The sequence below is a fragment of the Macaca nemestrina genome, chromosome 7 (assembly GCF_043159975.1).
Source record: "Macaca nemestrina isolate mMacNem1 chromosome 7, mMacNem.hap1, whole genome shotgun sequence".
Lineage (NCBI taxonomy): Eukaryota > Metazoa > Chordata > Mammalia > Primates > Cercopithecidae > Macaca > Macaca nemestrina.
In genome coordinates this window covers 101,529,974-101,544,708 of record NC_092131.1, presented here as the reverse complement: position 1 = coordinate 101,544,708, position 14,735 = coordinate 101,529,974, and the positions used below count along the sequence as shown (strand labels likewise).

The 14,735-nt window shown below is 50.3% G+C and overlaps 1 protein-coding gene across 2 annotated transcripts in view; it reads left to right on the top strand.

The window, feature by feature from the left end:
* Nucleotides 1-672: 672 nt before the first annotated feature.
* The window catches only part of LOC105488311 (semaphorin 4B), a 43,525-nt gene continuing 29,462 nt past the window's right edge, over nucleotides 673-14,735 (top strand). The window contains exon 1 of one of the 2 annotated variants that reach the window (XM_071100674.1): nucleotides 673-835. Coding sequence is in view for 1 of the 2 variants with exons in the window: in XM_071100673.1 (XP_070956774.1) it covers nucleotides 9,594-9,622 (29 nt within the window). In the remaining variant the exon portion in view is untranslated. Of the gene's footprint in view, nucleotides 836-8,675; nucleotides 9,623-14,735 lie in introns of those variants that run through there. The other variant, XM_071100673.1, reaches the window with a different exon arrangement.

Genomic DNA, 14,735 nt, shown 5'->3' with positions numbered 1-14,735 from the left:
TCTTTCACCCCTCCTGCGGATCTCCGTTTCGATTTACTCTCTGAGCACGCCCGCCCACTGCATGATAAGAGAGCAGTGAGCAGCATTTATCTCGGGTGGAGACGTGTGGTTTCACATAGTGTGGCTCTGCCTTCCTCTCACTTGCCTCCTTCTGTAAACAATACTACCATTCTTGAGAGCCGACCATGTGCAGGTGTGTGCCTCCACCATTGCATTTCCCACCACAACCTTGTGAGGTCTCTAGTGTTCTGATGCCCACTTTACAGATGAAAAACTCAAGGCTCAGAGAGGTTAAGGAACTCGTCCTAGATAACACAGCCAGTTAGGTGAGAGTGGATCTAGGATTTCAACCTGGGCCAGCCCAGACTCCAGCTAGTGAGGCCGCCCCCTGTGGCCCAGGTCCAGCGAGGCCGAGTCTCCCAAGGTGAAGGACCGCGCAGTCCCTTGGGCTCCACGGCTAACCTGGGCCGACAAGCGGTCGTGGCGAGGGGGACCCGACAGGCCAGGGTGGTCGTGGCATCGAGTCCAGCGTTGCTGCAAATGGCCGGGGGCCGGGGCTGGTGGCGGTGGTGGGGCGGAGGGCACGACCCCCATCAGGGAAGTCCCGGAGGCGCCCTGCGGACAATTCCCGTAAACACGGGCGGGGCGGGGCGGGGCTTGGCGGGGGCCCAGCATTTCCTGGGACGCCGCGCCGGACCGAGGCTGTGCGCCCGAGACTCTGGGTCCCCAGGGACGGCGTTGGGCTGGCCTGGCAAGGGGGACGAGTCAGTGGACACTGTGGGAAGAGCGGCCCCGCGGGGGGCGATGACCGTGCGCTGGCCGTGACTCACTCCAGGTAGGCGCGGGGGGTGCCCGGCGAGGTGGGAGCCGCGGCCTGGGGTGGCGGACCAGGCGGAAACCGCCGCGCAGCCGCCGCCCCCACCCCTGCACCCGCACCTTCCGCCCGGCCCCTCTCCCCAGAGGGCGCCACCTGCACGCTCTGATGGGCACTGGCGCCCGCAGCCGGGGGAGCCTGTTACCATGGCAGCGCAGGAGGCTGGGCCCATGTTCCCATGGCCACCGGGGGCCTTTGAGCAGCGTTCACATCGCGCCAGTGCACCACCCCTACTCCTAAATCCGGGACCTGGCCCTGGGGAGAAGTCATTTGGAATTCGGAAAAGGCCTGGGCCCCTACGGAATGGTAGTGGGTATGACCTCCGAGTTAGGCCCTTTGTCATGGCTTCTTTCTTGTCACTGAGCACCAAGGTGGTGGATACAAGGCTAGAAGAAGGAGGTTGGGGTTCTGGGCATGAAGCTGCTGTTGTGGCTACTCGGGAGTTACTCTGTTCTAGCAAAAAGGCGCAGGAGCCCTGGGTCACCTCGGGACGGTCATCAAACCTCTGCCCACATTTCCTCACCTGTAATATGAGTATGTTATTTGAGTTAAACAATTCTTCTAAAGGTTGAAATGCCTTAAAATTTTGTGTGGGAAGCATACAAAGTTTTAAAAAGTTTTTTTCCCACAATGCCTTAGAACTGGAAAAGATTTAGCAATCACCTTGGCCCATCCCTCCTCATTTTCATAAGGAAAACTGAACCCAGAGAGATTAAATTGCTTCCCAAGATGACAATGAGTTAGTGGGAAGGTCAGGATTTGAACTCAGGTCATGGCCATTTCTTTTGGTGATTATACTTTTTTTTTTTTTTTTTTTTTTTTTTTAGACTTAGTCTTGCTCTATCCCCCAGGTTGGAGTGCAGTGGTGGGATCTTGGCTCACTGCAGCCTCCACCTCCCCGGCTCAAGTGATTCTCCTGCCTCAGCCTCCCAAGTAGCTGGAACTACAGGCATGCACCACCATGCCCAGCTAATTTTTGTATTTTTAAAAGAGACAGGGTTTCACCATGTTGGCTAAGCTGGTCTCCAAATCCTGAGCTCAGGTGATCCGCCCACTTTGGCCTCCCAAAGTGCCTGGTTTATAGGCTTGAGCCACCACGCCTGGCCTTTTTGGAGATTATGCTTTCTGAAGCTCAGGAAAATCTGGGATATGTCTCCTTGCACCCGGGGCTCAAACTGTTGGTGACAGGCAATCTAAATATGGGGACATTGGCCGGGCATGGTGGCTCACACCTGTAATCCCAGCACTTTTGGAGGTCGAGGTGGGTGGATCACCTGAGCTCAGGAGTTTGAAACAAGCCAGGTCAACATGATAAAACCTCGTCTCTAGTAAAAATACAAAAATTAGCCGGGTGTGGTGGCGTGTGCCTGTAATTCCAGCTACTCAGGAGGCTGAGGCAGGAGAATGGCTTGAACCTGGGAGGTGGGGGTTGCAGTGAGCTGAGATTGTGCCACTGCACTCCGGTCTGGGTGACAGAGCAAGACTCTGTTTTAATAAATAAATAAATAAATAAATAAAATAAGGCTAGGCGTGGTGGCTCATGCCTGTAATCCCAGCACTTTGGGAGGCCACGGCAGGTGGATCACCTGAGGTCAGGAGTTCGAGACCAGCCTGACCAACATGGAGAAACCCATCCCTACTAAAAATACAAAATTAGCTGGGTGTGGTGACACATGCCTGTAATCGCAGCTACTTGGGAGGCTGAGGCAGGAGAATCGCTTGAACCTGGGAGGCGGAGGTTGCTGTGAGCCAGCTGAGATTGCGATTGCATTCCAGCCTGGGCAACAAGAGTAAAACTCCATCTCAAAAAACAAACAAACAAAAAATTAAATTAAATTAAAATTAAAAATTAAAATAAATAAGGATTGGAGACAATGGCAACAGTTGAACTAAAGATGGGGAATGGAGACTTGTGCCTTGGGGAGAGCTGAGTCTCTCTTCCTGCTTCGTGGGTCTTGTGCCTTGAGGCTCCTGCTTTAATGTAGTATCTGACTACATTGGACAGGATGGTCCAATATAAGTCCCTAGGAGCCAAGCATTCAGCCACTCTCCAAAATACCATCTCTTCTGATGCCAGCAAAGCTGGTGAGCCTGGAGCTAAGCAAGAAAACTGTTTAGCTTCCCTAAAGCAGGGAAGTGGGACGCTAGTCCTGCCTCTATCAGTGTGGTGCTGTTTCCTTTGAAAGGGATAACAGAAAAGTGGGGGGAAAGATCCAGGAAGGAAAACTTGAATGGATCCTTTGGAAACGATTTGAGACAGTCAGCTAGAGCAGAAAACATTTGCTGGGTACCTGCTATTTCCATATTCTGTCCTGGGGCTGGAGATGAAAAACCTGAGTTAGGCAGGCCTTGTCCCTGCATTCAAGGAGCTTGTAGAAGAGAAGGGAAGAGAGGGATGTGATGTGTAAATGAGTAGTTCACTGCAGCATAATGAGTTCCTAATAGGAATATGAGCAGAGTGCAGAGGGAACTCACAGGAGCAACTGTGGAAATTAGTTGAAAACAGCAGGATTCTAGCCTGTGCAGCCTGGGAGCACTTCTAGAACTCTGCCAAATTGGCCCTGGCCACTACCTTTGTTGGAAACAAAGGATAAGGGAGTGAAAGTGTCTAAAGAAATGTGGGGGCCGGGTGCAGTGGACCACGCCTGTAATCCTAGCACTTTGGGAGGCCGAGGCAGGCAGATCACAAGGTCAGGAGATCGAGACCAGCCTGATCAACATGGTGAAATCTTGTCTCTACTAATTAGCCGGACATGGTGGTGCATGCCTGTAATCCCAGCTACTCAGGAGGCTGAGGCAAGAGAATCACTTGAACCTGGAAGGCGGAGGTTGCAGTGAGCTGAGATCATGCCATTGCACTCCAGCCTGGGCGACAGAATGAGACTCCATCTCAAAAAAAAAAAGAAAAAAAGAAATGTGGGCCAGGCATGGTGGCTCATACCTGTAATCCCAGCACTTTGGGAGGCCAAGGTGGGTGGATCACTTGAGTCCAGAAGTAGTTCAAGACCAGCCTGGGCAACATGGTGAAACTCGGTCTGTACAAAAAAATACAAAAATTAGCCGAGGATGGTGGCCCACGGCTGTAGTGTCAGCTATCCGGGGCGCTAAGGTAGAAGGTGAGCCAAGGGAGGTTGAGGCTGCAGTGAGCCATCATCCTGCTACTGCATTCCAGCTTGGGCAACAGAGTGAGACACTGTCTCAAAATAACATAACATAACATAACATAACATAACATAACATAACATAACATAGGCCAGCCGAGGTGGCTCATGCCTGTAATCCTAGCATTTTGGGAGGTCAAGGTGGGTGGATCACCTGAGGTCAGGGGTTCAAGACCAGCCTGGCCAACATGGTAAAACCTTGTCTCTACTAAAAACACAAAAATTAGCCAGGCGTGGTGGCATGTGCCCGTAATCCCAGCTACCCAGGAGGCTGAAGCAGGAGAATTGCTGGAACCCGGGAGGTGGAGGCTGCAGTGAGCTGAGATCGTATCACTGCACTCCAGCCTGGGCAACAGAACAAGACTCCGTCTCAAAATAAATAAATAAAATGTAGATCAGAATGGTTATTCTCTGAAAGAACAGTTTAAAGGATCCTGATAAACTAAGCTCTGTGAAGGCAGCAGCCTTGTCAGTTTCCTTAACCTTGAGCAATGCTTAGAAGGCAGCAAGTGCACAGGAAATATGTGTTGCATGAATGAAAGAAGGAAGGGAGGGGAAAGGAAGGTAAAGGAGGAAGTGAGCAAGGGAAGGAAGAAAAGGGAAGGAAGGGAGAGGAGAGGAATGAAGGAAGGAAGCAAAGGTAGGAAGGAGGGAGGGAAGGAAAGAAGGAAGGACAGACATTGGCTTATATTATCAGAAGAGGTGGATGGCTATAACTTGAGACAAAATGTGGTTGAAATTCTGACTATAGGTTGAATATCCATATGGGTTCTGGAGTCAGCAGATCTGGGTTGTGGTCCTAGTCCTGACTTATCACTTGTGTGACCTTAGTAAGTCCTGGAACCTCTCTGTGCCCCAATTTCTCACTTCTGAAATGGGAATACAATAATAACTCATATCTCACCCTGTTGTGAGAATTAACTAACTGATTGAATGTAAAAGTTTGGCACAGTCCTCACTTATAGTAGGTGCTCAATTAATATTAATTAGCTACATAAATGACAATTTTGATGTAGGTGGAAAGAATTTGCCAAATATTTCATGTCAAGGTTATATAACTATTGCAAACTGAGGTATAATTTTTTTTTTTTTTCTGACAAAGGCTAATTTTGAAAGTTCCCAGTGTCTGCAGACTAACACACCTTAGAGAAATGGTTCTTCACTTTTTTCGGGGGGGAGTGGGGGCTGGTAGCAAAGAGCTTTTGAAATTAAATGAAAGCTCTGATTCCCTCTCTCCTGAAATGGCATCTCATTCTTGGGGTTCAGAGCTCCCTGAAGCCCACCCTTGTGGTGAAGGGGCTCCCTGCTCTGCTGCACTGCTCACAGGCTGTAGTGCAAGAACTCAGGCAGCATTCATAGAAGAGGTGGCTGGGAGGAGCAAGCAGGGTCAGCTGTCTTTCAAGGGGTTTGTGGAAACCAAAAGATGAGATGGCTAGAGATAAGCCCTTGTGGCCCCATGGGTGGGTCCCCTTAGAGCCTACTCTCCTGCTAGGGCCAAGCTGGGCTCACTCAGAACCTTGTGGGCTCCAGAGTCCCTGGTGTGATGCCCACCAGCCAGACCCTCATTCACAGTGCATAAATGGTGCTGCAGGGTGGCTGCCGTGTGAGATTCCTGTCCAGGCACGGATCTTTGGTGCCACCCTCACATCAGCTTTCTGTGCATGTTGTCTCCTAATACCACTGCTTTAGGGTGGCAAGTGGGCACACTGCCACGGGTAGTGCATTCCTCAGAACCTCCACCCTGGCAAAGCAGGGTGAGAGTACAGCCTGCAGAGCCTTAGGAAATCCATGGCAACCCGTCTGTGCATCTCCACCACCCTCCTAGGCATACCTGTTCCTGCCCACTCTCTGGGATCAGCATCAGAACCAAGAGCAAGACTCTGTCTGGGAGTAACAGTGGCAGCCACCAGGTGACCTGAGGTGATGGGGAAACTCCAGGGTCAGAGAGCTCCTCCCTGGGGAGGAAGAGGCAGAGGGGAGAGCCTTGGGCCTTTGGGAAGGAAGGTTGGTTTCCTGAGGTGGAGGGAGGGCCCTGTCCTCTTCTTCTTTCCCCTCACAGGGTAATAGCCAGGGGTCTGGGGCTCAGACTGGGATTTTAGAGGGAATAACTCCATAGCAAATGGGGAGGTAGATTCCTGACTTCATGGGATCTTTGGAACCAGGATATGTATATATGTGTGTGTGTGTATGTGTGTGTTGCTCTGTGTGTGTGTGTGTGTGTATGTTGCTCTGTATGTGTGTGTGTCAGTGTCTTGCTCTGTGTGTGTGTGTGTCAGTGTCTTGCTCTGTGTGTGTGTGTGTGTGTGTCTTGATCTGTCTCCGAAGCTGGAGGTGCCATCATGACTCATTGCAGCCTCTACCTCTCAGGCTCAAGTGATCCTTACACCTCAGCCTTCCAAGTAGCTGGTACCACAGGAGCACACCACCAGACCTGGCTAATTTTTAATTTATTTTTTATTTATTTATTTATTTTTTTTGAGATGGAGTCTCGCTCTGCCGCCCAGGCTGGAGTGCAGTGGCCGGATCTCAGCTCACTGCAAGCTCCGCCTCCTGGGTTCCCGCCATTCTCCTGCCTCAGCCTCCCCAGTAGCTGGGACTACAGGCGCCCGCCACCTCGCCCGGCTAGTTTTTTGTATTTTTTAGTAGAGACGGGGTTTCACCATGTTAGCCAGGATGGTCTCGATCTCCCGACCTCGTGATCCGCCCGTCTCGGCCTCCCAAAGTGCTGGGATTACAGGCTTGAGCCACCGCGCCCGGCCTAATTTATTTTTTGTAGAGACCGGGTCTTCCTATGTTGCCAGTCTAGTCTCCCCTGGACAGGCGAGTGGGTGCAAAGGCAGAGGCAGACAGCAGCTCCTGAACTCGTATCGGGGAGCAGAGGAGTGACAATGGCAACTTCATGTTCTACCCTGTCAGGGCAGGGACAGGTTGAGCCCTGCTGATTGCCCCACAGCCCTGTGGGGCGGGGGGATCTCCTCCCAGGGAGTGGCCAGCTCAAGCCCCAACAGGCCCCAGTGGGGGTGGTGCTGGGTGTCGGGCTCCTCACCACAGCGGGCGCACCTGGGACTTGGGCTGGGCAGGCCGGTTCTTTCTGCCCATGAGAGTTGCAGCCTCAGCACCAGCTTTTCAGGAGGTGGCTGAACTTGAGGGAGTACCCAGAAGGGGGTCCTCAGAGATGGGCACCTAAGATATTTCAGAGTTGTTGACACCATGGGGCAACTTTCAGATGGGGAAGTGAACCAATAACATAGCAGGCATGGCCTTGTTCATTGAGCATTCACTACATGCCAGTGCTGCCCGTGGCTTTATATGTACTCTCTCCAGCCACCCATGAGGTGCTGCTCATAGCACTCCGTCTTAGATGAAGAAGCTGAGGTTCAGAGTGATTGTGTGGCTTGCTAAAAGTCCACAAAATACGGAAGGTGCTGAATTCTTCTGACAAAAGAACCTGTATGCTTAACCACTAGATTCTACCACTTCCAGGAGCAAGAAAAACAAGAGGCCAGTAGCGGGGAAGATGGTTTGGGGAACGGAGATGAAGCCATTTATTTACATTTGTTGCCAGACCCTGGGTAAAAGCTGCCATTGAGTTTTGAAGGCAGTATAAGTGCTGACCCGGGGTGGATGCCCTCTGCTGCAGAAGGCGCTGGCCCAAGGAAGCTCCCAGCCCTGAGGACTTGGCAGCCATTGGCTGATTTGAAAGTATACACAGGGTGTGCCAGCTGGTGTCGCTTCCTCTTCAACATGTATTGATGCTGCAGCTGAGCTGTTGCCCAGCCCCTGGGGAGAAGACACCAGCAGTGTGCCCAGCCAGGGCAGGGTGGAGAGCTGCAGCTGCAAGTTGGCATAAGAGGAAGGCTCAGGGCTACAAGGGGATGGTGGTGGGGGGCCAAGGCCTGGAGAGCTGGGCTGCAGCCCGTGTATGTCTGCGAGGCCTTGCTGGGCAGCCTGCCAAGCTCCTCCCCATTCCCAGCCTGCACCCGAGAATGGGGAGGAGCTTGAGTGCTACCCCAGGAGGGGGCGGGTGGGACCTTTGGGTTCAAGCTCCACTGGGCTTGGCAGGAGGCCCCTCCCCCACAGTCAGCAAACAAAGTAATGACTCCCAGAGTAGAACTGTGGAAGCCAGAGATCTAGGTTCCCCTGGGTGGGAATTAGAGCAGGCAGACCTGGCCAGGAGCCACCTGGCAGGGGCCATCTGTGTCCAAGGACATGGCCTGCATGCAGCTGGGCAGAGGCTGTACCCATGGATGATTAATGGGTATTGATCACTGGGGAGGCCAAATGTAGCCTGGACACTGCTGGCACTTGCCCTGCGTCTGTTCCCTTTGTACTGGGCAGGGTAGAGAAGCAGCAAGGATATGTGTTCATTTGCTTTATACTGTTAGCCATGCTTCCCTTTATTTTCTTTCCCTTGTAGCTTTTTTTTTTTTTTTTTTTTTTTTGAGACAGAGTCTTGCTCTCGTCACCGAGGCTGGAGTGCAGTGGCACGATCTCAGCTCACTGCAGCCTCCGCCTCCTGGGTTCAAGCAATTCTCCCGCCTCAGTCTCCCGAGTAGCAGGGATTACAGCCTCATGCCACCACGCCTGGCTAATTTTTGTATTTTTAGTAGAGATGGGGTTTTGCCATGTTGGCCAGGCTGGTCTGGATCTTGTGATCCTCCCGCCTCGGCCTCCCATAGTGCTGAGATTACAGGTGTGAGCCACCACGCCTGGCCTCGTTTGGGCCTCTTTATAATGGATTCCTATGCACAGTTTATCTCTCATTCTTGTGCTTCTGTCCTTATGTGTGTATGTCTGTGTGTACGAGAGAGAGAAAAAGGAGGAAGGTCCATGGGGAGGAGGTGCCAGAGCGTGTATGAAGAAGGGGCTAGCCTTGATGATGACTTCATATTGCTGGCCGGGGCACGGAGGAAGCAGTGCTTTTCTCTTCGTCTCTTATTTTGGTACTCCCTTTCCAAGCTGCCTCCTGAGCTCTTTATAAACGCTGGCAATCTGGCCGAGAACGACTCGCCAACATCCAAGAGTGGCAAAGGGGAACAGGAGACACATCGTTGGCTTGGGAACCGCTCCCCCTCGCAGGAAGTCAGCTCACAGGAGATTTTTCTCTGTCAGTGTCCTCCTGTGGTTTCTAGTCTGGGGAGAACACATCAGCACACTAACAGAAGAAAGGGGAGCCCGCGAAGACCAAGGCTGCCGCACTGAGGGCGTGGATTTGAGGGCTCTTCTCCAGGCTGACAGTTGGGATCCTCATTTTGTCAACCCTGTGGAGTTCCTACTAGAGTGCCATGCAAGGCAGCGGGGGTTTGGAAGACGGAAGTCCTGTCACTGCCTTCAAAGGGCTTGCTGCCCAGTTGACATAAGACATACTGGAAGCATTTGAGCAGGATATAATTATCCGCTTAGTGAGGCCACATCAGCCCCTGTCTCCTCTCCTCTGAGATGAGCACAGCAGTCACACAACTTATGTGTTGCCAAGACACCAGGGCAAAGCAGCCCTGCTGCCATTTTAGGATCTGCTTGATATGGAGATTCAGGCACTCAACAAATAGTGATTGAGCATGTGGCCACATATCAGGTGCTGTTCTAGGTAAGTGCAATAGACAGAAGGTAGAAGAAGGAAATGTTGTAGCTAGCACCTTGACTTTGACAAGATTTCTTGCAATTTTGTTCATAATATTCTCTTTTCTTTGGGGGGTGTTGAGGGGGGATGGAGTTTCCCTCTTGTGCCCAGGCTGGAGTGCAGTGGCAGGATCTTGGCTCACTACAACCTCTGCCTCCCAGGTTCAAGCGATTCTCCTGCCTCAGCCTCCCAAGTAGCTGCGATTACAGGTGCTCACCACCACGCCCGGCTAATGTTTGTATTTTTAGTAGAGACAGGGTTTCACCATGTTGGCCAGGCTGGTCTCGATCTCCTGACCTCAGGTGATCTGCCCATCTCAGCCTCCTAAAGTGCTGGGATTACAGGCATGAGCCACTGCTTTCGGACCATAATAGTCTTATGGATAATATGGAGAAATGTGGACTGAACAGTGCAGTTAGGAGGACACATAGCTAGTTGTTCGGCCTATAAAAGATATTGATCAGGCCAGGTGTGGTGGCTCACACCTGTAATCCTAGTACTTTGGGAGGCCAAGGCAGGTGGATCACCTGAGGTCAAAAGTTCTAGACCAGCTGTGACCAACATGGTGAAACCTCATCTCTACTAAAAATACAAAATTAGCTGGGTGTGGTGGTACATGCCTGTAATCCCAGCTACTTGGGAGGCTGAGGCAGGAGAATCGCTTGAACCCATGAGGCAGAGGTTGCAGTGAACTGATATCATGCCATTGCACTCCAGCCTGGGCAACAAGAGAGAAACACCATCTCAAAAAAAAAAAAAAAAAAAAAAGATACTGATCTGTTTTAACCTTGATGGAGGTCTCTAGTGGTGTGCCATTGGACTCTGTTTGTGACTCTGTCTCACCCATTTATTTATTTGTTTACTTATTTTCAGCCTCCCAAAGTGCTGGGATTATAGGCGTGAGCCACTGTGCCTGGCTGTCACCCATTTTTTTTTTTAATCACTCAAATGTTTAAATGGAAAGATTAATACAAAAACACCTAATAACTCTTCACCTATATTGACCAGTTTTTGCCAGTCACATTCATGTTCTTTCTTTCTAGTACACGCACATACATATATATGCACATTTGTTTTTGCTGAATCATTTGAAAGTAAATTGTAGACATCATGACATTTCACCTGTAAAGCTTCAGCAGGTGTTTCTGAAAGACCAGGACTTAATCACATCTGAGAAATACCATTATCATACCTAAAAAGATGAAGAATGCCGTAATATCATCTAATACACAGTCCATATTAAAATTTCCCCAATTGCTCCATGGCTTTTTTTTTTTTTTCTTTTTCAACATTCAATCAAGGTTCACACATTGCTATTGATTTTGTTTATTTTTTTAGACAGGGTCTCATTCTGTCCCTTAGGCTAGAGTGCAGCAGCACCATCATGGCTCCCTGCAGCTTTGACCTCCTGGGCTTAGGTGTTCTCCCACCTCAACCTTTCGAGTAGCTGGGACAACAGGTGCACACCACCATGCCTGAGTAATTTTGTATTTTTTGTAGAGACCAGTTTCACCATGTTGCCCAGGATGGTCTTGAACTTCTGGGCTCAAGCGATCCACCTGCCTTGGTCTCCCGAAGTGCTGGGATTACAGGTGTCAGCCACCTCGCCTCGCTGCATTTGATTATTATGTCTTTTTAGTCCCTTAACCTAAAACAGCCCCACCCCTGTCTGTTTTGTCTCTCACTAGATTGCCCTTTCTGAAGAGTCCAGGCTAGTTGTCTCGTAGAATACTACTCATGCTGGATGTGTCTGATTGTGTCTTCATTATTAGATCTGGGTTATAACACACCTTTGACAAGAATGCTGCAAAAATTGATGATGTTTTGTACTTGTTTTTTTTTTTTTTCTTTTTTTTCTTTTTTTGAGATAGGGTCTCACTTTGTCACCCAGGCTGGAGAGCAGTGGCGTGATCTCAGCTCACGGCAGCCTTGACCTCCCAGGTTCAAGCAGTCCTCCTGCCTCACCCTCTGAAGTAGCTGGGACTACAGGCATGTGCCACCATACCTGGCTAATTTTTGTAGAGACAGAGTTTTGCTGTATTGCCCAGGTTGGTCCCAAACCCCTGAGCTCAGGCAATCTGCCCGCCTCGGCATCCCAAACTGCTAGGATTCCAGGCGTGAGCTGCTGGGCCCAGCCTGTTTTGTACTTCTTATTGCATCATATCAGAAGGTAAATTACGTCAAACAGTCCCATTACTGTGCTGCTACTTTTGTCTGCTTGGTTAAGATTGTGGCCACGAGATCTCTCCCTTAGAGATAAATGTTCCCTTTGGTAATTAGTAAGTCATCTGTGGGACACTTTGTTAACATATAGTTTCCTAACAATCTTCCACCCAATGGTTTCCCATCCACTGATGATTCTTACTTGAATCTAGATTTTCTAATTCCATCATCATTTCTTCTACATTTTTAAAAAAATTTTTTGAGACAGTCTCGCTGTCAGTCAGGCTGAAGTGCAGTGGCATGATCTCGGCTCACTGCAACCTCCGCCTCTCGAGTTCAAGAGATTCTCCTGCCTCAGCCTCTTGAGTAGCTGGGACTACAGGTGCCCACCAGCGCCCACCATCACGCCTGGCTAATTTTTTGTATTTTTAGTAGAGACGGGGTTTCACCGTGTTAGCCAGAATGGTCTCGATCTCCTGACCTCGTGATCTGCCCGCCTCGGCCTCCCAAAGTGCTGGGATTACAGGTGTTAGCCACCACTCCCAGCCCTGCTCACCCAATATTTTTATCAATAGCTTGAATAAAGGCATAAGGAATGGTTATCATGTTTACAGATTACTCCAAACTGGGAGGGGAAGCCAATGTATGATAATAGAATCAGTTTTCAACATGACTTCAGTGGGATGACATCTGAGCCAGAACCTATTATTTATTTATTTTTTGAGACAGAGTATTGCTCTGTTGCCCAGGCTGGAGTGCAGTGGTGCGATCTCGGCTCACTGCAAGCTCCGCCTCCCGGGTTCATGCCATTCTCCTGCCTCAGCCTCCTGAGTAGCTGGGACTATAGGCACCCGCCACCGCGCCCGGCTAATTTTTTTTTTGTATTTTTAGTAGAGACAGGGTTTCACCATGGTCTCGATCTCCTGACCTAGTGATCCACCCGCCTTGGCTCCCAGAGTGCTGGGATTACAGACGTGAGCCACCGCGCCCAGCTGGTAAAACTCTTTATTGGACCAAAGTTGATATAAAAAAATAGTTCTGGTTGTCAGCTGCCATGAGTCAGCAGTATTTTGTGACACAAGTTGCATTCATTCATTCATTTAGCCGATACTTATTGAAGTCCTACTTACCATGTGCCAAGCACTATTCTAGAGGCTTCAGATAACATTACTTAACAAACCAAATAAGCAAAAATCTCTGCCCTCCCAGTCAGCATTCTGGGGGAGATGGGATGTCAGACAATAAAGAAAAACCATAATATATCATATGTTATTCAGTGATGAGTGCGCTGAAAAAATATCTCAAGGTATTTTTAAGGAGATAAGGGGCATATTAGGAGGAAGTTCAGATTCTTCAAGGTGATAAATGAGCAAAAGGAAGCAAGGGACTCAGTCCTGTGGTTATCTAGGGGGAGAGTGTGCCAGGTGAGGGAGCAGCCAGATCAAAGGCCCTGCTGTGTTCAGGCTACTATACATGTACCTGGTGTGGATGAATGAGGGGAAAAGTAGTAGAGGATGCAGTGGTACTGGTGGTGAGGATGACATGGAGGGCTTTGCAGACCATTGCAAGTAAAGTTATTCTGAATGAGATGGGGAAACCCTTGGAGGGTTGTTTTTTTTTTTTTTTTTTTTTTTTTTTTTTTGAGACGGAGTCTCGCTCTGCCGCCCAGGCTGGAGTGCAGTGGCCGGATCTCAGCTCACTGCAAGCTCCGCCTCCCGGGTTCACGCCATTCTCCTGCCTCAGCCTCCCGAGTAGCTGGGACTACAGGCGCCCGCCACCGCGCTCGGCTAGTTTTTTGTATTTTTTTTAGTAGAGACGGGGTTTCACCGTGTTAGCCAGGATGGTCTCGATCTCCTGACCTCGTGATCCGTCCGTCTCGGCCTCCCAAAGTGCTGGGATTACAGGCTTGAGCCACCGCGCCCGGCCCCTTGGAGGGTTTTGAGCAGAGGAAAGCCCTGACCTGGCTTGTTTTGTTTTGTTTTGTTTTATTTGAGATGGAGTCTCGCTCTGTAGCCCAGGCTGGAGTGCAGTGGCACAATCTCGGCTCACTGCAACCTCCGCCTCCCAGGTCCCAGTTCAAGCAATTCTCCTGCCTCAGCCTCCCGAGTAGCTGGGATTACAGGCACACACCACCATGCCCAGCTAATTTTTGTGTTCTTAGTAGAGATGGGGTTTCACCATGTTGGCCAGGATGGTCTTGAACTCCTGACCTCAAGTGATCTGCCCGCCTCGGCCTGCCAAAGTGCTGGGATTACAGGCATGAGCCACCATGCCTGGCCTGGCTTGTGTTTTAAAGACTCACTCCAGCTGCTGTGTTAAGAATAGATTGTAGGGGAACCAAGGAGGAAATGGGGAGAACAGTTAGGAGGCCCTTCCAGTAACCCTGAGAAAGAGGGTGGTGCCTGGGCCCTAAGGAGCAGGGAAGTGGTCAGATTATAGATTTGCTAATGGATTGGATGTGAGGAGTGAGAGAATGAGAGGAGCTGAGGGTTTTGGCCTGAGCAACTTAAAGGTGGAATTGCCATTAAATGAGATGGGGAAGGCTGTAGGTGGAGCACATGAGAAGGGGGAGAGATCAGGAGCTTAGTTTGGGACATGTTGGGCTTGAGATGCTTTTTAGACAGCCAAGTAGAAATCTTGAGGCCGGGTCAGGTGTGGTGGCTCACGCCTGAAATCCCAGCATTTTGGGAGGCCAAGGCAGGCGGATCCCGAGGTCAAGAGTTCAAGACCAGCCTGGCCAACATTGTGAAACCCTGTCTCTACTAAAAACACAAAAAATTAGCTGGGTGTGGTGGCATAAACCTGTAATTGCAGCTACTCAGGAGGCTGAGACAGGAGAATCGCTTGAACCCAGGAGGCAGAGGTTGCAGTGAGTGGAGACTGCACCATTGCACTCCAGCCTGGGCGACAGAGCAAG